Source organism: Oncorhynchus mykiss, chromosome 19, assembly GCF_057628025.1.
Source record: "Oncorhynchus mykiss isolate SJ-2025 chromosome 19, ASM5762802v1, whole genome shotgun sequence".
In the NCBI taxonomy this organism is placed as follows: Eukaryota; Metazoa; Chordata; class Actinopteri; order Salmoniformes; family Salmonidae; genus Oncorhynchus; species Oncorhynchus mykiss.
In genome coordinates this window covers 66,491,930-66,515,106 of record NC_143040.1, presented here as the reverse complement: position 1 = coordinate 66,515,106, position 23,177 = coordinate 66,491,930, and the positions used below count along the sequence as shown (strand labels likewise).

The following is a 23,177-nucleotide window of genomic DNA, read 5'->3' as shown; positions in this document are numbered from 1 at the left end:
ACACAATGTACTGGATTATATCTAATATAAGACACACACACACCTTGGCTCGTCCCTTATGGAACCCACACCTCAGAACACACACTCAGAACAAACACATGCTGAGTACACACACAGACGGGCATGCATAAATACACAGAACACACACACACACACACACACACACACATTCTCAATGGGGAGAGTACAGTAGAGAAATACCACTACATTCTCAATGGGGAGAGTACAGTAGAGAAATACCACTACATTCTCAATGGGGAGAGTACAGTAGAGAAATACCACTACATTCTCAATGGGGAGAGTACAGTAGAGAAATACCACTACATTCTCAATGGGGAGAGTACAGTAGAGAAATACCACTACATTCTCAATGGGGAGAGTACAGTAGAGAAATACCACTACATTCTCAATGGGGAGAGTACAGTAGAGAAATACCACTACATTCTCAATGGGGAGAGTACAGTAGAGAAATACCACTACATTCTCAATGGGGAGAGTACAGTAGAGAAATAAAGAAAGGATAAAAGTCTGCACACAAATAGGCTCCTCCCGAGTGCTTTGATTCAACCTGCGCCACAAGTGCCTTCAGAAAGTTTTCAAACCCTTGACTTATTCCACATTTTGTTGTGTTACAGCCTGAATTCAAAACAGATTCACCCATCTACACACAATACTCCATAATGACATAGTGAAAACATTTTGAAAGAAATGTTCGCAAATGTATTGAAAATTAAATGCAGAACTATCTAATTGACATAAGTAGTCACACCCCTGAGTCAATACTTTTGTAGAAGCACCTTTGGCAGCAATTACAGCTGTGAGTCTTTCTGGGTTAGTCTCCAAGAGCTTTGCACACCTGGATTGTTCATCATTTCCATATTATTATTTTCAAAATTCTTTATTCTTTATTATTTTCAATTCTTCTTGTTGGTCATTGCTAGACAATTATTTTCAGGTCTTGCCATAGATTTTCAAGTCGATCTATTAAGTCAAAACTGTAACTCGGCCAGTCAGGAACATTCACTGTCTTCTTGGTAAGCAACTCCAGCATAGATTTGGCCTTGTCTTTAAGGTTATTGTCCTGCTGAAAGGTGAATTCATTCTTCTAGAATGTTGCCTGTGCTTAGCTCCATTCCATTTATTTTTTTATCCTGAAAAACTCCCCAGTCGATTACAAGCATATCCATAACATGATGCAACCACCACTATGCTTGAAAAGATGGAGAATGGTACTCAGTAACGTGTTGTATTGGATTTGCCCCAAACATACACTACATGACCAAAAGTATGTGGACACCTGCTCCTCGAACATCTCATTCCAAAAATATGGGCTTTAATATGGAGTTGGTCGTCCCTTTCCTGCTAAAACAGCCTACACTCTTCTGGGAAGGCTTTCCACTAGATTTTGGAACATTGCTGTGGGGACTTGCTTCCATTCAGCCACAAGAGCATTAGTGAGGTCGGGCACTGATGTTGGGCGATTAGGCCTGGCTCGCAGTCGGCGTTCCAATCATCCCAAAGGTGTTCGATGGGGTTGAGGTCAGGGCTCTGTGCAGGCCAGTCAAGTTCTTCCACACCAAGCTTGACAAACAATTTCTCTATGGACCTTGCTTTGTGCACGAGGCATTGTCATGCTGAAACAGGAAAGGGACTTCCCCAAAATGTTACTGAGCTCTTCAGTGAGGCCATTCTACTGCCAATGTTTGTCTCTGGAGATTGCATGTCTGTGTGCTCAATTTTATACACCTGTCATTAAGGGGTGTGGCTGAAATAGCTGAGTCCACTAATTTGAAGGGGTGTCCACATACTTGTGCATATATAGTGTAACACTCTATACAGGACAAAGGGTGAATTCCTTTGCCACATTTTTTTGCAGGTTCACTTTAGTGAAGGATGCATGTTTTGGAATATTTTATTCTGTACAGGCTTCCTTCTTTTCAATCTGTCAATAAGGTATGTATTGTGGAGTAACTACAATGTTGTTGATCCATCCTCAGCTTTCTTCTATCACAGCCATTAAACTCTGTAACTGTTTTAAAGTCACCATTGGCCTCATGGTGAAATCCCTGAGAAGTTTCCTTCCTCTCCGGCAACTGAGTTAGTAAGGATGCCTGTATCTTTGTAGTGACTTGGTGTATTGATACACAATCCAAAGTGTAATTAATAACTTCACCATGCTCAAAGGGATATTCAGTGTCTGCTTTTTAAATACCAATAGCCGCCCTTCTTTGCGAGGCATTGGAAAACATCCCTGGTCTGTGTGGTTGAATCTGTGTTTGAAATTCATTGCTCGACTGAGGGACCTTACAGATAATTGAATGTGTGGAGTACAGAGATGAGGTAGTCTTTCAAATAACATGTTGAGGCCAGTGTTGTTGGGGCCAGTGTTGTTGGGGCCAGTTTCACACCCTTGGAGAGTACAGTGCATGCCCTAGGATTCAGTATACTGCTCTGAGTTTAGCCTCTGTAATATCTGGGGCCGTGCTCATTATGCACCAAATGAAAGAAAACAGACTAACTGGAAGAAAACACTCTAAAAAGGCAGGTCTAACCTGGACTGTAATGACTCCCATATCTCCCAAAAGGCCCCAGTTCCGGCCCAAACCTTCCCCCAGGAAGAGCTCACTCACCTGGGCAAAGTAGAGCTTGAGCTGCTTGCCGTTGAACTCAGTCTCATGGAGCTCGATGCGAGCGCGGGCGGCCGCCTCCGGAGTGCTGAAACTGATCCGGACTCGCCTGAAGCTCTTGAACATCTGGAAGGACGTCTGTTCGTCATAGATCCTGAACAGGGCCTCGAACCTCTCCTGGGAGAGAAGGAAAGAAAGAGAGGACGGCCATTTTAGACTACAGATGACCCTGCACCCGTCCTGAAATGTCTCCGTTAAAGGAAAAATCCATTCAAAAAACAGCATTCTGTTGTATGTTACAAGATGTTGATTATGTAGTTCTACTGAATGCTGTAGTTTTAGCACCACTAACTTCCTGTTTACATAGGGCGGCAGGGTAGCCTAGTGGTTAGAGTGTTGGGCTAGTAATCGAAAGGTTGCAAGTTCAAATCCCCGAGCTGACAAGGTAGTGGTGCTAAAACTGTTGTTCTGCCCCTGAACAGGCAGTTACCCCTAGGCTGTCATTGAAAATAAACATTTGTTCTTAACTGTCTGACTCTATCACAGGTTTGTGCTTGGAAATGTATATGACATTGCGTTGATGTTCCTTGTTCGATATGTTGGTATTTATTTATGATACAGATACAGATATGTTTTGCATGTCAGTAATCCATTTTTCAAGAAACGTCACTTTCTTTCTGTAGCATGCCACATCATGTTGGGCATTGTTTGTAAGGTAGCATAGCCCAAGGGCAGTGTCTGGCCCACATTTCTGTTTCTCACAAAAGGGACAATAATGTATCTATTCTATTCATTCGTCAAAGGGAGCAGAAATACAGTGGGAGAGATGGGAGTAGCGGAAAAGTCAGGTGAATCATTCAGCCATTTGAAACAGGATATGATCCTGTCATTTGAGCAATAGGGGACATAGGGGTGTCCCATGTCATAGATCCTCTTCTTGTTACTCTCGTCTGTTGTGGTGGCACTCTAGGGGCATATGCTACGGTTAGTGGATTTTCAAGGAGCCATCAAGGAGACTATTCTTTCTCGCTCATCAAACCTGTTCCGGAGAGAGGGAAGACAAGTAGCCATGAAACTAGGCTAACTAGAAACTAAACTAACTAACGTTTAGCGCCGACTGCCTGCTGGTCGGCTTGGCTGTGCCATTTTGGGCTAGAGCAACTGTGATAGAATTCGGCTGAACAGAAAGGCTCTCAATCACATACATACTGTAGTTTTTACTAAAATGACACAATTTAATGAATGAAGCTTAATATACTATGACACAAAATAAGAATTAGTCCTCAAAATGAAACACAAATAATATTGGTATGTGTCAGACTTTACTATTGGTACAAGATGATAACAAGATCATATCATGTAATTCACCTCGTTCCAATAGTATCGTCCAACACACAGAGCTTTAGGGTCTATTTACAGTGCGTTCGGGAAGTATTCAGACCCTTTCACTTTTTCCACATTTTGTTACATTACAGCCTTGTTCTAAAATATATTAAATAAAAAAAATCCTCATCAATCTACACACAGTACCCCACACTCGGGCCCCCGAGTGGAGCAGCGGTCTAAGGCATGTGTTGTTGTGTAATCTGGTAATGTGTTGTTGTGTAATCTGGTGATGTTGTGTAATCTGGTGATGATGTGTAATCTGGTGATGTGTTGTTGTGTAATCTGGTAATGTGTTGTTGTGTAATCTGGTGATGTGCTGTTGTGTAATCTGGTATTGTGTTGTTGTGTAATCTGGTGATGTGCTGTTGTGTAATCTGGTAATGTGTTGTTGTGTAATCTGGTGATGTGTTGTTGTGTAATCTGGTAATGTGTTGTTGTGTAATCTGGTGATGTGCTGTTGTGTAATCTGGTGATGTGTTGTTGTGTAATCTGGTGATGTGTAATCTGGTGATGTTGTGTAATCTGGTGATGTGTTGTTGTGTAATCTGGTGATGTGTAATCTGGTGATGTGTTGTTGTGTAATCTGGTGATGTTGTGTAATCTGGTGATGTGTTGTTGTGTAATCTGGTGATGTGTAATCTGGTGATGTGTTGTTGTGTAATCTGGTGATGTGTTGTTGTGCTGTAGTGTGTAGTCTGTAGTGTTATAGTGTGTAGTGCGTAGTCTGTAGTGCGTAGGGGGTAGTGGGAAGTGAGTAGTGCGTAGTCTGTAGTGTGTAGTACATAGTGTGTAGTGCGTAGTATGTAGTCATAGTGTGTAGTGCGTAGTGTGACAAACAGGCAAAAGTGGTGGGTGCTTCATCCTGACCAACTGGCCCTCCAAATACACCTCCGCTGTCTACAACCAGGATCTCAGCGATCACTGCCTCATTGCCTGTATCCGCTACGGAGCCGCAGTCAAACGACCACCCCTCATCACTGTCAAACGCTCCCTAAAACACTTCTGTGAGCAGGCCTTTCTAATCGACCTGGCCCGGGTATCCTGGAAGGACATTGACCTCATCCCGTCAGTTGAGGATGCCTGGTCTTTCTTTAAAAGTAACTTCCTCACCATTTTAGATAAGCATGCTCCGTTCAAAAAATGCAGAACTAAGAACAGATATAGCCCCTGGTTCACTCCAGACCTGACTGCCCTCGACCAGCACAAAAACATCCTGTGGCGGACTGCGCTAACATCGAATAGTCCCCGCGATATGCAACTGTTCAGGGAAGTCAGGAACCAATACACACAGTCAGTCAGGAAAGCTAAAGCCAACTTCTTCAGGCAGAAGTTTGCATCCTGTAGCTCCAACTCCAAAAAGTTCTGGGACACTGTGAAGTCCATGGAGAACAAGAGCACCTCCTCCCAGCTGCCCACTGCACTGAGACTAGGTAACATGGTCACCACCGATAAATCCATGATTATCGAAAACTTCAACAAGCATTTCTCAACGGCTGGCCATGCCTTCCGCCTGGCTACTCCAACCTCGGACAACAGCTCCCCCCCCCCCGCAGCTACTTGCCCAAGCCTCTCCAGGTTCTCCTTTACCCAAATCCAGATAGCAGATGTCCTGAAAGAGCTGCAAAACCTGGACCCGTACAAATCAGCTGGGCTGGACAATCTGGACCCTCTATTCCTGAAACTATCCGCCGCCATTGTCGCAACCCCTATTACCAGCCTGTTCAACCTCTCTTTCATATCGTCTGAGATCCCCAAGGATTGGAAAGCTGCCGCAGTCATCCCCCTCTTCAAAGGGGGCGACACCCTGGACCCAAACTGTTACAGACCTATATCCATCCTGCCCTGCCTATCTAAGGTCTTCGAAAGCCAAGTCAACAAACAGGTCACTGACCATCTTGAATCCCACCGTACCTTCTCCGCTGTGCAATCTGGTTTCCGAGCCGGTCACGGGTGTACCTCAGCCACGCTCAAGGTACTAAACGATATCATAACCGCCATCGATAAAAGACAGTACTGTGCAGCCGTCTTCATAGACCTTGCCAAGGCTTTCGACTCTGTCAATCACCGTATTCTTATCGGCAGACTCAGTAGCCTCGGTTTTTCGGATGACTGCCTTGCCTGGTTCACCAATTACTTTGCAGACAGAGTTCAGTGTGTCAAATCGGAGGGCATGCTGTCCGGTCCTCTGGCAGTCTCTATGGGGGTGCCACAGGGTTCAATTCTCGGGCCGACTCTTTTCTCTGTATATATCAATGATGTTTCTCATGCTGCGGGCGATTCCCTGATCCACCTCTACGCAGACGACACCATTCTATATACTTCCGGCCCGTCCTTGGACACTGTGCTATCTAACCTCCAAACGAGCTTCAATGCCATACAGCACTCCTTCCGTGGCCTCCAACTGCTCTTAAACGCTAGTAAAACCAAATGCATGCTTTTCAACCGTTCGCTGCCTGCACCCGCACGCCTGACCAGCATCACCACCCTGGATGGTTCCGACCTTGAATATGTGGACATCTATAAGTACCTAGGTGTCTGGCTAGACTCTAAACTCTCCTTCCAGACCCATATCAAACATCTCCAATCGAAAATCAAATCAAGAGTCGGCTTTCTATTCCGCAACAAAGCCTCCTTCACTCACGCCGCCAAACTTACCCTAGTAAAACTGACTATCTTACCGATCCTCGACTTCGGCGACGTCATCTACAAAATTGCTTCCAACACTCTACTCAGCAAACTGGATGCAGTTTATCACAGTGCCATCCGTTTTGTCACTAAAGCACCTTATACCACCCACCACTGCGACTTGTATGCTCTAGTCGGCTGGCCCTCGCTACATATTCGTCGCCAGACCCACTGGCTCCAGGTCATCTACAAGTCCATGCTAGGTAAAGCTCTGCCTTATCTCAGTTCACTGGTTACGATGGCAACACCCATCCGTAGCACGCGCTCCAGCAGGTGTATCTCACTGATCATCCCTAAAGCCAACACCTCATTTGGCCGCCTTTCGTTCCAGTTCTCTGCTGCCTGTGACTGGAACGAATTGCAAAAATCGCTGAAGTTGGAGACTTTTATCTCCCTCACCAACTTCAAACATCTGCTATCCGAGCAGCTAACCGATCGCTGCAGCTGTACATAGTCTATTGGTAAATAGCCCACCCATCTTCACCTACCTCATCCCCATACTGTTTTTATTTATTTATTTTTATTTTTCTGCTCTTTTGCACACCAATCTCTACCTGTACATAACCATCTGATCATTTATCACTCCAGTGTTAATCTGCATAATTGTAATTATTTGCCTACCTTCTCATGCCTTTTGCACACAATGTATATATAGACTCCCCTTTTTTCTACTGTGTTATTGACTTGTTAATTGTTTACTCCATGTGTAACTCTGTGTTGTCTGTTCACACTGCTATGCCTTATCTTGGCCAGGTCGCAGTTGCAAATGAGAACTTGTTCTCAACTAGCCTACCTGGTTAAATAAAGGTGAAATAAAAAAATAAAAAAATAAATAAAATAAAATAAAAAAAACACACAGTAAGGTAAACATAGGTGTGTTTGGTCCGGGTCTCGGTGTTAGGTAAGCACGACAGACCGGTGAAACAGTGTGATTAAAAAGTTGATGTCATAGTAAACAACAGGATGTTGAAGAACCTCAGTGTAGATGTACGGTATCCTCCGCTACAGTACAGTGAGTGATTTCATCCAGTCACAGTTACGCCATAATGACATAATGGTTACATCATGGTAACTTCAACTCATGCTATGACAGGCTTTAATTTAGCCTAGCCTAGTGGTTAGTGTGTTGGGCCAGAAACCAAAAGGTGGCTGGATCAAATCCACGAGCTGACATGGTAAAAATCTGTCATTCTAGCCCTGAGCAAGGCAGTTAACCCACTGTTCCCCGGGCGCCGAAGACGCGGATGTCGATTATGGAAGCCCCCTGCATCTCTCTGATTCAAAGACACATTTCAGTTGAATGCATTCAGTTGTACAACCGACTAGGTTCCCCCCTTTCCCCAATGTTTCTGTCTGCTATGTTCCAGACAATCCTGCCTTCAAGACTACTTCAGAAATATGAATAAAATGACCAAAACATTGACCTGATTGGAATAAATTATCTTTCTGAAACTTTAAAACCAACTGGTTGACATTATGTTAAAGTCTGTTGTATTGTGTTGCATTGTATTGCATTGTAGAGTCCTCTTAAGCCCTACATGCCCTAATCTAATCAGGAATGGACCTGAAACATGCCCTACTCTAATCAGGAATGGACCTGAAACATGCCCTAATCTAATCAGGAATGGACCTGAAACATGCCCTACTCTAATCAGGAATGGACCTGAAACATGCCCTAATCTAATCAGGAATGGACCTGAAACATGCCCTAATCTAATCAGGAATGGACCTGAAACATGCCCTACTCTAATCAGGAATGGACCTGAAACATGCCCTAATCTAATCAGGAATGGACCTGAAACATGCCCTACTCTAATCAGGAATGGACCGGAAACATGCCCTACTCTAATCAGGAATGGACCTGAAACATGCCCTAATCTAATCAGGAATGGACCTGAAACATGCCCTAATCTAATCAGGAATGGACCTGAAACATGCTCTAATCTAATCAGGAATGGACCTGAAACATGCCCTACTCTAATTAGTAATGGACCTGAAACATGCCCTAATCTAATCAGGAATGGACCTGAAACATGCTCTAATCTAATCAGTAATGGACCTGAAACATGCCCTAATCTAATCAGGAATGGACCTGAAACATGCCCTAATCTAATCAGTAATGGACCTGAAACATGCCCTAATCTAATCAGGAATGGACCTGAAACATGCCCTAATCTAATCAGTAATGGACCTGAAACATGCCCTAATCTAATCATTAATGGACCTGAAACATGCCCTAATCTAATCAGGAATGGACCTGAAACATGCCCTAATCTAATCAGGAATGGACCTGAAACATGCCCTAATCTAATCAGGAATGGACCTGAAACATGCCCTAATCTAATCAGGAATGGACCTGAAACATGCCCTAATCTAATCATTAATGGACCTGAAACATGCCCTAATCTAATCATTAATGGACCTGAAACATGCCCTAATCTAATCATTAATGGACCTGAAACATGCCCTAATCTAATCAGTAATGGACCTGAAACATGCCCTAATCTAATCAGGAATGGACCGGAAACATGCCCTAATCTAATCAGGAATGGACCTGAAACATGCCCTAATCTAATCAGGAATGGACCTGAAACATGCCCTAATCTGATCAGGAATGGACCTGAAACATGCCCTAATCTAATCAGGAATGGACCTGAAACATGCCCTAATCTAATCAGGAATGGACCTGAAACATGCCCTAATCTAATCAGGAATGGACCTGAAACATGCCCTAATCTAATCAGGAATGGACCTGAAACATGCCCATATCTAATCAGGAATGGACCTGAAACATGCCCTAATCTAATCAGGAATGGACCTGAAACATGCCCTAATCTAATCAGGAATGGACCTGAAACATGCCCTAATCTAATCAGGAATGGACCTGAAACATGCCCTAATCTAATCATTAATGGACCTGAAACATGCCCTAATCTAATCAGGAATGGACCTGAAACATGCCCTAATCTAATCAGGAATGGACCTGAAACATGCCCTAATCTAATCAGGAATGGACCTGAAACATGCCCTAATCTAATCAGGAATGGACCTGAAACATGCCCTACTCTAATCAGGAATGGACCTGAAACATGCCCTACTCTAATCAGGAATGGACCGGAAACATGCCCTACTCTAATCAGGAATGGACCTGAAACATGCCCTAATCTAATCAGGAATGGACCTGAAACATGCCCTAATCTAATCAGGAATGGACCTGAAACATGCCCTAATCTAATCAGGAATGGACCTGAAACATGCCCTACTCTAATCAGGAATGGACCTGAAACATGCCCTAATTTAATCAGGAATGGACCTGAAACATGCCCTAATCTAATCAGGAATGGACCTGAAACATGCCCTAATCTAATCATTAATGGACCTGAAACATGCCCTAATCTAATCAGTAATGGACCTGAAACATGCCCTAATCTAATCAGGAATGGACCGGAAACATGCCCTAATCTAATCAGGAATGGACCTGAAACATGCCCTAATCTAATCAGGAATGGACCTGAAACATGCCCTAATCTGATCAGGAATGGACCTGAAACATGCCCTAATCTAATCAGGAATGGACCTGAAACATGCCCTAATCTAATCAGGAATGGACCTGAAACATGCCCTAATCTAATCAGGAATGGACCTGAAACATGCCCTAATCTAATCAGGAATGGACCTGAAACATGCCCATATCTAATCAGGAATGGACCTGAAACATGCCCTAATCTAATCAGGAATGGACCTGAAACATGCCCTAATCTAATCAGGAATGGACCTGAAACATGCCCTAATCTAATCAGGAATGGACCTGAAACATGCCCTAATCTAATCATTAATGGACCTGAAACATGCCCTAATCTAATCAGGAATGGACCTGAAACATGCCCTAATCTAATCAGGAATGGACCTGAAACATGCCCTAATCTAATCAGGAATGGACCTGAAACATGCCCTAATCTAATCAGGAATGGACCTGAAACATGCCCTACTCTAATCAGGAATGGACCTGAAACATGCCCTACTCTAATCAGGAATGGACCGGAAACATGCCCTACTCTAATCAGGAATGGACCTGAAACATGCCCTAATCTAATCAGGAATGGACCTGAAACATGCCCTAATCTAATCAGGAATGGACCTGAAACATGCCCTAATCTAATCAGGAATGGACCTGAAACATGCCCTACTCTAATCAGGAATGGACCTGAAACATGCCCTAATTTAATCAGGAATGGACCTGAAACATGCCCTAATCTAATCAGGAATGGACCTGAAACATGCCCTAATCTAATCAGGAATGGACCTGAAACATGCCCTAATCTAATCAGGAATGGACCTGAAACATGCCCTACTCTAATCAGGAATGGACCTGAAACATGCCCTAATCTAATCAGGAATGGACCTGAAACATGCCCTAATCTAATCAGGAATGGACCTGAAACATGCCCTAATCTAATCAGGAATGGACCTGAAACATGCCCTAATCTAATCAGGAATGGACCTGAAACATGCCCTAATCTAATCAGGAATGGACCTGAAACATGCCCTAATCTAATCATTAATGGACCTGAAACATGCCCTAATCTAATCAGGAATGGACCTGAAACATGCCCTACTCTAATCAGGAATGGACCTGAAACATGCCCTACTCTAATCATTAATGGACCTGAAACATGCCCTAATCTAATCAGGAATGGACCTGAAACATGCCCTAATCTAATCAGGAATGGACCTGAAACATGCCCTAATCTAATCAGGAATGGATCTGAAACATGCCCTAATCTAATCAGGAATGGACCTGAAACATGCCCTAATCTAATCAGGAATGGACCTGAAACATGCCCTAATCTAATCAGGAATGGACCTGAAACATGCCCTACTCTAATCAGGAATGGACCTGAAACATGCCCTAATCTAATCAGGAATGGACCTGAAACATGCCCTACTCTAATCAGGAATGGACCTGAAACATGCCCTAATCTAATCAGGAATGGACCTGAAACATGCCCTAATCTAATCAGGAATGGACCTGAAACATGCCCTAATCTAATCAGGAATGGACCTGAAACATGCCCTAATCTAATCAGGAATGGACCTGAAACATGCCCTAATCTAATCAGGAATGGACCTGAAACATGCCCTACTCTAATCAGTAATGGACCTGAAACATGCCCTAATCTAATCAGGAATGGACCTGAAACATGCCCTAATCTAATCAGGAATGGACCTGAAACATGCCCTAATCTAATCAGGAATGGACCTGAAACATGCCCTAATCTAATCAGGAATGGACCTGAAACATGCCCTACTCTAATCAGGAATGGACCTGAAACATGCCCTACTCTAATCAGGAATGGACCTGAAACATGCCCTAATCTAATCAGGAATGGACCTGAAACATGCCCTAATCTAATCAGGAATGGACCTGAAACATGCTCTACTCTAATCAGGAATGGACCTGAAACATGCCCTAATCTAATCAGGAATGGACTTGAAACATGCCCTACTCTAATCAGGAATGGACCTGAAACATGCCCTAATCTAATCAGGAATGGACCTGAAACATGCCCTACTCTAATCAGGAATGGACCTGAAACATGCCCTAATCTAATCAGGAATGGACCTGAAACATGCCCTACTCTAATCAGGAATGGACCTGAAACATGCCCTACTCTAATCAGGAATGGACCTGAAACATGCCCTAATCTAATCAGGAATGGACCTGAAACATGCCCTACTCTAATCAGGAATGGACCTGAAACATGCCCTAATCTAATCAGGAATGGACCTGAAACATGCCCTACTCTAATCAGGAATGGACCTGAAACATGCCCTACTCTAATCAGGAATGGACCTGAAACATGCCCTAATCTAATCAGGAATGGACCTGAAACATGCCCTACTCTAATCAGGAATGGACCTGAAACATGCCCTAATCTAATCAGGAATGGACCTGAAACATGCCCTACTCTAATCAGGAATGGACCTGAAACATGCCCTAATCTAATCAGGAATGGACCTGAAACATGCCCTAATCTAATCAGGAATGGACCTGAAACATGCCCTACTCTAATCAGGAATGGACCTGAAACATGCCCTAATCTAATCAGGAATGGACTTGAAACATGCCCTAATCTAATCAGGAATGGACCTGAAACATGCCCTAATCTAATCAGGAATGGACCTGAAACATGCCCTAATCTAATCAGGAATGGACCTAGGCTGCATGGCATCAAACTCCCAGAGTGATAAGCTTGTACTTTGAAATACCGCACACTCATTTACATTTTTTAAATTGCTAACATACATTGTCAAAACTCTTCACACGTTCAGCGAAACAGAAGTGTATGTGGACCAAACTGTGAAACATGTTTCATTGTTTTCACACAAAACGCATTCAATGACAACATTCTCCAAAATCCATGAACTCTTTTCTCATTCATACTCCACCACCTGCTAAAATATATATTTGCAGCACGTTTTCAAATGCTAACACACTGTTTCCAAAACTGTTAACACATTCAAAACAGAATGATGACAAATGTCGTGCATTTCTGCAGTAACCAGACTGAAACATATCGAACATCTCAGCAGAATATTTAATCATTCCAAACACAGCTGATTGCAATTTCATCTGAAAGCCTTCCCAAGTGTCCTGTTTTTAGTCTCGTTACCAAAGAGACAAAAGAGGACGGCTTCAGGATGATTTAGTTTAGAAACATGGGATCAAGGAAGACAGGTTGGTGGGGGAAGAAGAGTGTCAGGGAGCGAGAGGGAGAATGTGGGGAGGACAAAGGAGATGAAGACCAAGAGCGGTGGTCTCTGATGAGATAAGGGCCACAACTATCGACCCTGTTGTAAACCATGCTCTCTCTTTGAGAGAGACCGGTTTAAGGGTGCAACCAAATCTGCAGCATTCAACAGTTGCATCAATAGCACAAATTTTCTAGCAAAACAACAGGTGAGATGTGCATCCGTCAGTGATCATTGATAAGTGATAATACATATCACAGTACAATAACAGTATGTTCACATTTTTACATGTACTGACATTTTGAAATATATTGATTGTTTTGTGTTTTTCAGTAGGATCCAAAGGTTGCCTCCCAGGGAGAGGCAGAATATTATCAGACGCGCAGGAAATTGCCATTGTTGACATGCACAACAATGCACTAAAACTGCAGGAAATTCGGGACAGAGTGCTGGCAGACGATATCACTTTTGGGAATGTGAATACGGTCAGCACAACGACAATTGCCAGAGTCCCAGAGAAACATTAAATAAGGACAAGCAGTTGTAAACTGTACCCTTTCAGAGAAACGGTGAACGTGTGAAAGAACTCAGGTATCAATATGTCCAGGTTCAATAACCAAACATGGTACATCCACCGCTATGCATAATGTAAAGTAGTGTAAACCTGTGGATTTACTGTATTTTAGAGAGTAATGGAGATTCAAACTGGGAAAAAAACGCCACAGGGGAAGAAATGTGATTGGACAGAGAGCAACCGTGGATGTCCCAGGCCAGAGAGGGACTAATATCACAATGTGTGCAGCACTGTCCAATGATGGTTTGCTGTTACACAAACCACTCATTGGCCCCTACAATACAGAGAGGATCATTTATTTTCTGGATGACCTGCATAATCGACTTGTGCCAGTGGAGGAGAGGGGCAAGAAACTCCCCTACCTTCGTTGTTGTGTGGGATCATGTGGCATTCCATCACTCTGCTGCAGTCACAGACTGGTTTGCTGCACATCCCAGGATGTCAGTACTATTCCTGCCTCCATACTCACCCTTCCTAAACCCCATAGAGGAGTTTTTCTCTGCATAGAGGTGGAAGGTTTATGGCCACCATCCACATGACCAGATGTCCTTACTGGATGCCATGAATGCAGGGTGTGGAGAAACTTCTCCTGAAGACTGACAGGGTGTGGAGACACTTCTCCTGAAGACTGACAGGGTGTGGAGACACTTCTCCTGAAGACTGACAGGGTGTGGAGACACTTCTCCTGAAGACTGACAGGGTGTGGAGACACTTCTCCTGAAGACTGACAGGGTGTGGAGACACTTCTCCTGAAGACTGACAGGGTGTGGAGACACTTCTCCTGAAGACTGACAGGGTGTGGAGACACTTCTCCTGAAGACTGGCAGGGTGTGGAGACACTTCTCCTGAAGACTGACAGAGATGGATTAGACATTCCAGAAGATCTTTCCCAAGATGCATCGCCAGAGAAGACATATGATGTAATGTTGATGAGAACTTGTGGCCAAATGCAGGAGAGAGGGAGAACTAGAACCCTCACAGTAGTGTACAGTATGAGTGATTATACTATAAATGTTGATGAGATCTAGAACCCTCACAGTACTGTACAGTATAAGTTATATACTATACATGTTGATGAGAACTAGAACCCTCATAGTACGCAAGTATAACACCATGGGACCACGCAGCCGTCATACCGCTCAGGAAGGAGACGCGTTCTGTCTCCTAGAGATGAACGTACATTGGTGCGAAAAGTGCAAGTCAATCCCAGAACAACAGCAAAGGACCTTGTGAAGATGCTGGAGGAAACAGGTACAAAAGTATCTATATCCACAGTAAAACGAGTCCTATATCGACATAACCTGAAAGGCCGCTCAGCAAGAAAGAAGCCAAAACCACCATAATAAAAAAACCAGACTACAGTTTGCAACTGCACATGGGGAATAAAAAAAAACCTTTTGGGAGAAATGTCACCTGGTCTGATGAAACAAAAATAGAACTGTTTGGCCATAATGACCATTGTTATGTTTGGAGGAAAAAGGGGGAAGGCTTGCAAGCCGAAGAACACCATCCCAACCATGAAGCATGGTGGTGGCAGCATCATGTTGTGGGGGTGCTTTGCTGCAGGAGGGCTGGTGCACTTCACAAAATAGATGGCATCATGAGGCAGGAAAATTACGTGGATATATTGAAGCAACATCTCAAGACATCAGTCAGAAAGTTAAAGATTGGTCGCAAATGGGTCTTCCAAATGGACAATGACCCCAAGCATAGTTCCAAAGTTGTGGCAAAATGGCTTAAGGACAACAAAGTCAAGGTATTGGAGTGGCCATCACAAAGCCCTGACCTCAATCCCGTAGAACATTTTTGGGTAGAACTGAAAAATGTGTGTGTCAGCAAGGAGGCCAACAAACCTGACTCAGGGCTTTGTCATGGCCACTCCAATACCTTGACTTTGCCAGCTCTGTCAGGAGGAATGGTCCAAAATTCACCCAACTTATTGTGGGAAGCTTGTGGAAGGCTACCTGAAACATTTGACTCAAGTTAAACAATTTAAAGGCAATACTACCAAATACTTATTGAGTGTATGTAAACCTCTGACCCACTGGGAATGTGAAGAAAGAAATAAAAGCTGAAATAAATAATTCCCTCTACTACTTCTGACATTTCACATTCTTAAAATAAAGTGGTGATCCTAACTGACCTAAGACAGGGAATGTTTAAATGTATTTGGCTAAGGTGTGTGTAAACTTCCGTAGTATGCCAATATTTCCAGCCCCATTTTAATTGTATTCTATAGGATTCTATAGGATTAACGCTCCCCACGCTATACCCTGATTTCTATCTCTGTGGAACGGAGCGAGTCCCCAGGGGCATTACATCTCATCCGTCGATACCGTTCCCACTCCCATATCGATCCCACAGCAATAACACAACCACTGTCAGACTGCCTCAGTTGCAGTTATGTAGACTCACAGTCATTTTGACATGAGTTGTTTAACTGTTTGGACAGGTTTTTTTTGTTGTTGCAGTGAATACTAAGGCTTATTGTGGCTAGGATATCTAACGTGTGTTTTAGTTTTATCTGCATTAGCATAAGCCTCTATGAGGGAGGTAAATGTGAGTTGTTTTGCAAGTTTCTAGTGCTGAAGGCTAGGCTAAAGTTTAAGTGCGTGTGTTTTTTGTTATTGGTTTGTTATTGTCTTTAGCATTAGCACGTGAGGAATAACTACCCACTCTGAGGTTAATGCTCATAATAGCGTCTGGTGGAGTTGTCCAGACTAGTCTGTGGTCAGTAGTTCCCATCGTTGCCAACCTCAGACCTCACTCAGTCTGTCTGTGGTGAAGGTGACGGTCACTCTCCCAACGGGCAGAATCAGAAAGTAAACTAGATGTTAGCCTGAGCGCTAACACTCGCCTCTGTGCTCTACAATCCTACCAGTTAGTATGGGGGTGAACGCGTTGTGCTATCTTGTTTCCACACCAAACAAACACTCCTATCGTTCATTATGAGATGCATCCGTTTCTTTTACAGCCTCGATATTCTAATCTAGACTCATTCAAAGCTACCCTTTCCTACCAAGTACCACCCTTTCCTACAATTGGACACACGTTTGGTTCAAGGCTAATTTGAGAATAGGGACAAAGGCAAAGGCAAACAGTAGATGGCTGATATTGTCAATGTAAATATTGTAAAATGTTGCACTTTGTTCACTATTGCATGGTAGGTGAGGTTAGTGATATATCCTATTAACTAAATCCCTGTTAACAAAAGCCCTGTTAACTAAAGTACTGTTAACTAAAGCCCTGCTAACTAAAGCCCTGTTAACTAAAGCCCTGCCTTGATGGGTTTGTCCTAAACAAACTATAACTATAACTATATTTTACATTGACATTTTAGTCATTTAGCAGATGCTCTCATCCAGAGTGACATTGTTTTTTTTTTCATACTGGTCCCCCATGGGAGTCGAACCCACTACCCTGGCGTTGCAAGTGCCCTATCTAAAGCCCTGCCTTGATGGGTTTGTCCTAACTAAAGCAAATGTATGTTTTCCAAATGCCTGCTTTGAAATAATCACGGTTTAGTTATTTTTCGTTTTCTTATGACAGTTTTTCCGCTTGTTCTCATGTTGTATTTTTGGTGTTCTGTGATGTGTGCACCTCCCCATTTACACCATAGATCTGTATATAATGAAGAGATGCACACCTCTGCCCTAACAATGGGTGTTGTTCCCAAAGGCGGGAAGGCCTTTGTCCTTAACTAAAGCCCTGCCTCAATGGGTTTGACCTTAACTAAAGCCCTGTTAACTAAAGCCCTGCCTCGGTGGGTTTGACCTTAACTAAAGCCCTGTTAACTAAAGCTCTGCCTTCATGGGAGCACTACCCGCTGACTAGACGGATATGAGTTTTTGGCTAGTCAACCAGGGTTGGATCAGGGTCGTACCAATGTTATGCTGAAATCACCACTATCAGTACATTTCCACTGATGCTTATGTCATCAGAAAACATTTAGTCACCATTATGTTATTCACTTAACTCTTTGGACTTTGCAAATATGAAATGTCTGAGGTTTCATCCAGATGACTACCTAGTGTTGTTTTTTTCTACATTCAAGCAGAAGGGAAAACAGCCCTGTTACAGTGATTAGCACTTTGCAATAACAGGGAGACGTTGTTTCTGCTTATAGAAGTACAGCCCAACTGTTGTTGTATGACCCTGGTTTGAGTGCATCAGCAGAGTGTGTGTGTGTGTGTGTGTGTGTGTGTGTGTGTTTTTAAGTATGGGCCCGCAGCCCTGCTAATCGTCACTGAGCCCGATGCTAAACTAAGCAAACGTCATGCTACGTTTACTTAACACAACAGACAGATACATTTGCGTGTGTGTTGCTGTCGGTTTGTGTGTGTGAGAGACGTGCGTGTGTGGTGTGTGTTCCTCTCATCCACACTGTAACACCACAGAGACAGCTCATTGTAATTCGATCTCTAACTCATCCCTTGTGTCGCTCCTAGACCAAACAACAAACAGTACCTTCGCAATATATTCACAAACCATCGATGTCTTAAGCTTGATCAACTGTTTTTCGGTTGATTTCCTTTCGGGAATAATCACTTCCTGTCTTGCTATCTGTGTTGTCTTGATGTTGTTATGGCCATGACAGCTGTTCCATTACCACCAGGAAAATGACCACCACATTACCCACAGGGCAATCTGCTGAAAGATGACCACTGCCTCAGGGGATTGTGTCACTCATCTCTGTCTCTCTCTCTCTCTTGGCTCCTTTTGACCAGCTCATTGGCCAGTCCAAATCACCTGGAGTTGTACATAAAGGTGGCATTGAGATAGTGGAGGAGCATGGGTAGACTTTGGCTACTTTCCAATGTACTTAGAATGGATGCCCAGTGGGTTGCCTCATACTAAGTGCTATATTTTAGTATAGCTATTGGCTATTGGAACAGAGCCTTTTGTCTGTTTCAGGCTTGGCCAAAGACACAAAACATTTGACCAGATGGGTTTTTTCTTGACACTCAGCATTAAGGAGAGAGATTGGAGGTAAGGAACTATGATATAAACTCAGCAAAAAAAGAAACAGCCCTTTCTCAGGACCCTGTCATCTGATATTCATCATAAAGGGTTTAAACACTGTTTCCCATTCTTGTTCAATGAACCATAAACAATTAATGAACATGCACCTGTGGAACGGTCGTTAAGACACTACCAGCTTACAGATGGGGCGGCAGGGTAGCCTAGTGGTTAGAGCGTTGGACTAGTAACCGGAAGGTTGCAAGTTCAAATCCCTGAGCTGTCGTTCTGCCCCGTTAACCCACTGTTCCTAGGCCGTCATTGAAAATAAGAATTTGTTCTTAACTGACTTGCCTAGTTAAATAAAGATAAAAAATAAATTAAGGTCACAGTTATGAAATCTTAGGACACTAAAGAGGCCTTTCTACTGATTCTGAAAAAAACCAAAAGAAAGATGCCCAGGGTCCCTGCTCATCTGTGTGAATGTGCCTTAGGCATGCTGCAAGGAGGCATGAGGACTGCAGATGTGGCCCGGGCAATAACGAGACAGGACGGACAGTTGATCGTCCTTCGCGTTTATCGTTGAAGGAATGAGCGTTGCACTGAGGCCTGTACTCTGGAGCGGGATCGATTTGGAGGTGGAGGGTCCATCGTGGTCTGGGGCGGTGTGTCACAACATCATCGGACTGAGTTTGTTGTCATTGCAGACAATCTCAATGCTGTGCGTTACAGGGAAGACATCCTCTTCCCTCATGTGGTACCCTTCCTGCAGGCTCATGACAATGCCACCAGCCATACTGCTCGTTCTGTGCGTGATGTCCTGCAAGACAGGAATGTCAGTGTTCTGCCATGGCCAGCGAAGAGCCCGGATCTCAATCTCATTGAGCACGTCTGGGACCTGTTGGATCGGAGGGTGAGGGCTAGGGCCATTCCCCCCAGAAATGTCCGGGAACTTGCAGGTGCCTTGGTGGAAGAGTGGGGTAACATCTCACAGCAAGAACTGGCAAATCTGGTGCAGTCCATGAGGAGGAGATGCACTGCAGTACTTAGTGCAGCTGTTGGCCACACCAGATACTGACTGTTACTTTTGATTTTGACACATTATTCCATTTCTGTTAGTCACATGTCTTTGGAACTTGTTCAGTTTATGTCTCAGTTGTTGAATCTTGTTATGTTCATACAAATATTTACACATGTTAAGTTTGCTGAAAATAAACGCAGTTGACAGTGAGAGGACGTTTCTTTTTTTGATGAGTTTACTAGCATCCTGTTGTCCAGGGTGGGTACTTGTACATCAAGCTGCCTCATGCTGCAGAAACAGGCTCCTGCTCCTATGAGACCTTCCGGCTCACACAAGCCAAGGCTATTTACCTACTGACTTATCTACAGTACATTCATTTGATCAAACCAGACTTTGAACATTCATTCTGTCCTGTTACTGCTTCAGTGACATAAAATGTCCCCCAGTTATTTTGCACAGACCTTCCCTTATGAAGTTAGATGAACAGGGCCCACAGGGGCCGACTGTGATGAAAAGCTTTAGAGAACACCTTGCTCTGTTTTCCTCGTGCTCATCCTCTGTCCACCAGGTCTTCATGCTTCTCCCTCAGTCCACCAGGTCTTCATGCTTCTCCCTCTGTCCACCAGGTCTTCATGCTTCTCCCTCTGTCCACCAGGTCTTCATGCTTCTCCCTCTGTCCACCAGGTCTTCATGCTTCTCCCTCTGTCCACCAGGTCTTCATGCTTCTCCCTCTGTCCACCAGGTCTTCATGCTTCTCCCTCTGTCCACCAGGTCATCATGTGTCTACCTCAGTCCACCAGGTCTTCATGCTTCTCCCTCTGTCCACCAGGTCTTCATGCTTCTCCCTCTGTCCACCAGGTCTTCATGCTTCTCCCTCTGTCCACCAGGTCATCATGCGTCTCCCTCAGTCCACCAGGTCTTCATGCTTCTCCCTCAGAATTGAACCCTGTGGCACCCCCACAGAGACTGCCAGAGGTCCGGACAACTGGCCCTCTGATTTGACACACTGAACTCAGTTGGTGAACCAGGCGAGGCAGTCATTTGAGAACCCAAAGCTATTGAGTCTGCCGATAAGAATGCAGTGATTGACAGAGTCGAAAGCCTTGGCCATGTCGATGAAGACGGCTGCACAGTACTGTTTTTTAAATGATGGCAGTTATGATATAATTTAGGACTTTGAATGTGGCTGAGATGCACCCATGACCAGCTTGGTAACCAGATTGCATAGTGGAGAAGGTACAGTGAGATTCAAAATGGTCGGGGATCTGTTTGTTAACTTGGCTTTCGAAGATTTTAGAAAGGCAGGGCAGGATGGATGTTGAAGTTTACATACACCTTAGCCAAATACATTTAAACTCAGTTTTTCACAATTCCTGACATTAAATTCTAGTAAAATTCCCTGTCTTAGTTCAGTTAGGATAACCACTTAAATTAAGAATGTGAAATGTCATAATAATAGTAGAGAGAATTATTTATTTCAGCTGTTATTTCTTTCATCACATTCCCAGTGGGTCGGAAGCTTACATACAGTGGGGCAAAAAAGTATTTAGTCAGCCACCAATTGTGCAAGTTCTCCCACTTAAAAAGATGAGAGAGGCCTGTAATTTTCATCATAGGTACACTTCAACTATGTCAGATAAAATGAGAAAAAAAATCCAGAAAATCAGATTGTAGGATTTTTAATGAATTTATTTGCAAATTATGGTGGAAAATAAGTATTTGGTCACCTACAAACAAGCAAGATTTCTGGCTCTCACAGACCTGTAACTTCTTCTTTAAGAGGCTCCTCTGTCCTCCACTTGTTACCTGTATTAATGGCACCTGTTTGAACTTGTTATCAGTATAAAAGACACCTGTCCACAACCTCAAAATATCACACTCCAAACTCCACTATGGCCATGCCAAAGAGCTGTCAATGGACACCAGAAACAATATTGTAGACCTGCACCAGGCTGGGAAGACTGAATCTGCAATAGGTAAGCAGCTTGGTTTGAAGAAATCAACTGTGGGAGCAATTATTAGAAAATGGAAGACATAGAAGACCACTGATAATCTCCCTCGATCTGGGGCTCCACGCAAGATCTCACCCCGTGGGGTCAAAATGACTTTGTTGTCCTTAAGACATTTTGCCACAACTTTAGAAGTATTCTTGGGGTCAGGGTCCATTTGGAAGACCCATTTGCGACCAAGGTTAATTTCCTGACGAGCATCTTGAGATGTCCTTCCTGCAGCAAAGCACCCCCACAACATGATGCTGCCACCCCCGTGCTTCACGGCTGGGATGGTGTTCTTCGGCGTGCAAGTCTCCCCCTTTTTCCTCCAAACATAACAATGGTCATTATGGCCAAACAGTTCTATTTTTGTTTCATTAGACCAGGTGACATTTCTCCAAAAAGTACCATTTTTGTCCCCCATGTGCAGTTGCCAACTGTAGTCTGGCTTCTTTATGGCGGTTTTGGAGCAGTGGTTTCTTCCTTGCTGAGCGGCCTTTCAGGTTATGACGATATAGGACTCGTTTTACTGTGGATATAGATACTTTTGTACCTGTTTCCTCCAGCATCTTCACAAGGTCCTTTGCTGTTGTCTGGGATTGACTTGCACTTTTCGCACCAAAGTACGTTCATCTCTAGGAGACAGAATGCGTCTCCTTCCTGAGCGGTATGACGCTGCGTGGTACCATGGTGTTTATACTTGCATACTATTTTTTTGTACAGATGAAAGTGGTACCTTCAGGCATTTGGAAATTGCTCCCAAGGATGAATAAGACTTGTGGAGGTCCACAATTTTTTTCTGAGGTCCTGGCTGATTTGTTTTGATTTTCTCATGATATCAAGCAAAGAGGCACTGAGTTTGAAGGTAGGCATTGAAATACATCCACAGGTACACCTCCAATTGACTCGAATTATGTCAATTAGCCTATCAGAAACTTCTAAAGCCATGACATCATATTCTGGAATTTTCCAAGCTGTTTAAAGGCACAGTCAACTTAGTGTATGTAAACCTCTGACCCACTGGAATTGTGATACAGTGAATTATCTGTCTGTAAACAACTGTTGGAAAAATTACTTGCGTCATGCACACAGTAGATGTCTTAACCGACTTGCCAAAACTATAGTTTGTTAACAAGAAATTTGTGGAGTGGTTGAAAAACATCTAAGTGTATGTGAACTTC

General features: G+C 43.6%; 1 protein-coding gene across 2 annotated transcripts in view; it reads right to left on the bottom strand.

Moving 5' to 3' along the window:
• Positions 1-23,177, bottom strand: part of LOC110498171 (calcipressin-3) — an 85,130-nt gene that overhangs the window by 13,696 nt on the left and 48,257 nt on the right. For both annotated transcript variants that reach the window (XM_021574781.3, XM_021574780.3), the window contains one exon: positions 2,631-2,804. In XM_021574781.3, the coding sequence (XP_021430456.3) occupies positions 2,631-2,804 (174 nt within the window). The remainder of the gene's footprint in view (positions 1-2,630; positions 2,805-23,177) is intronic.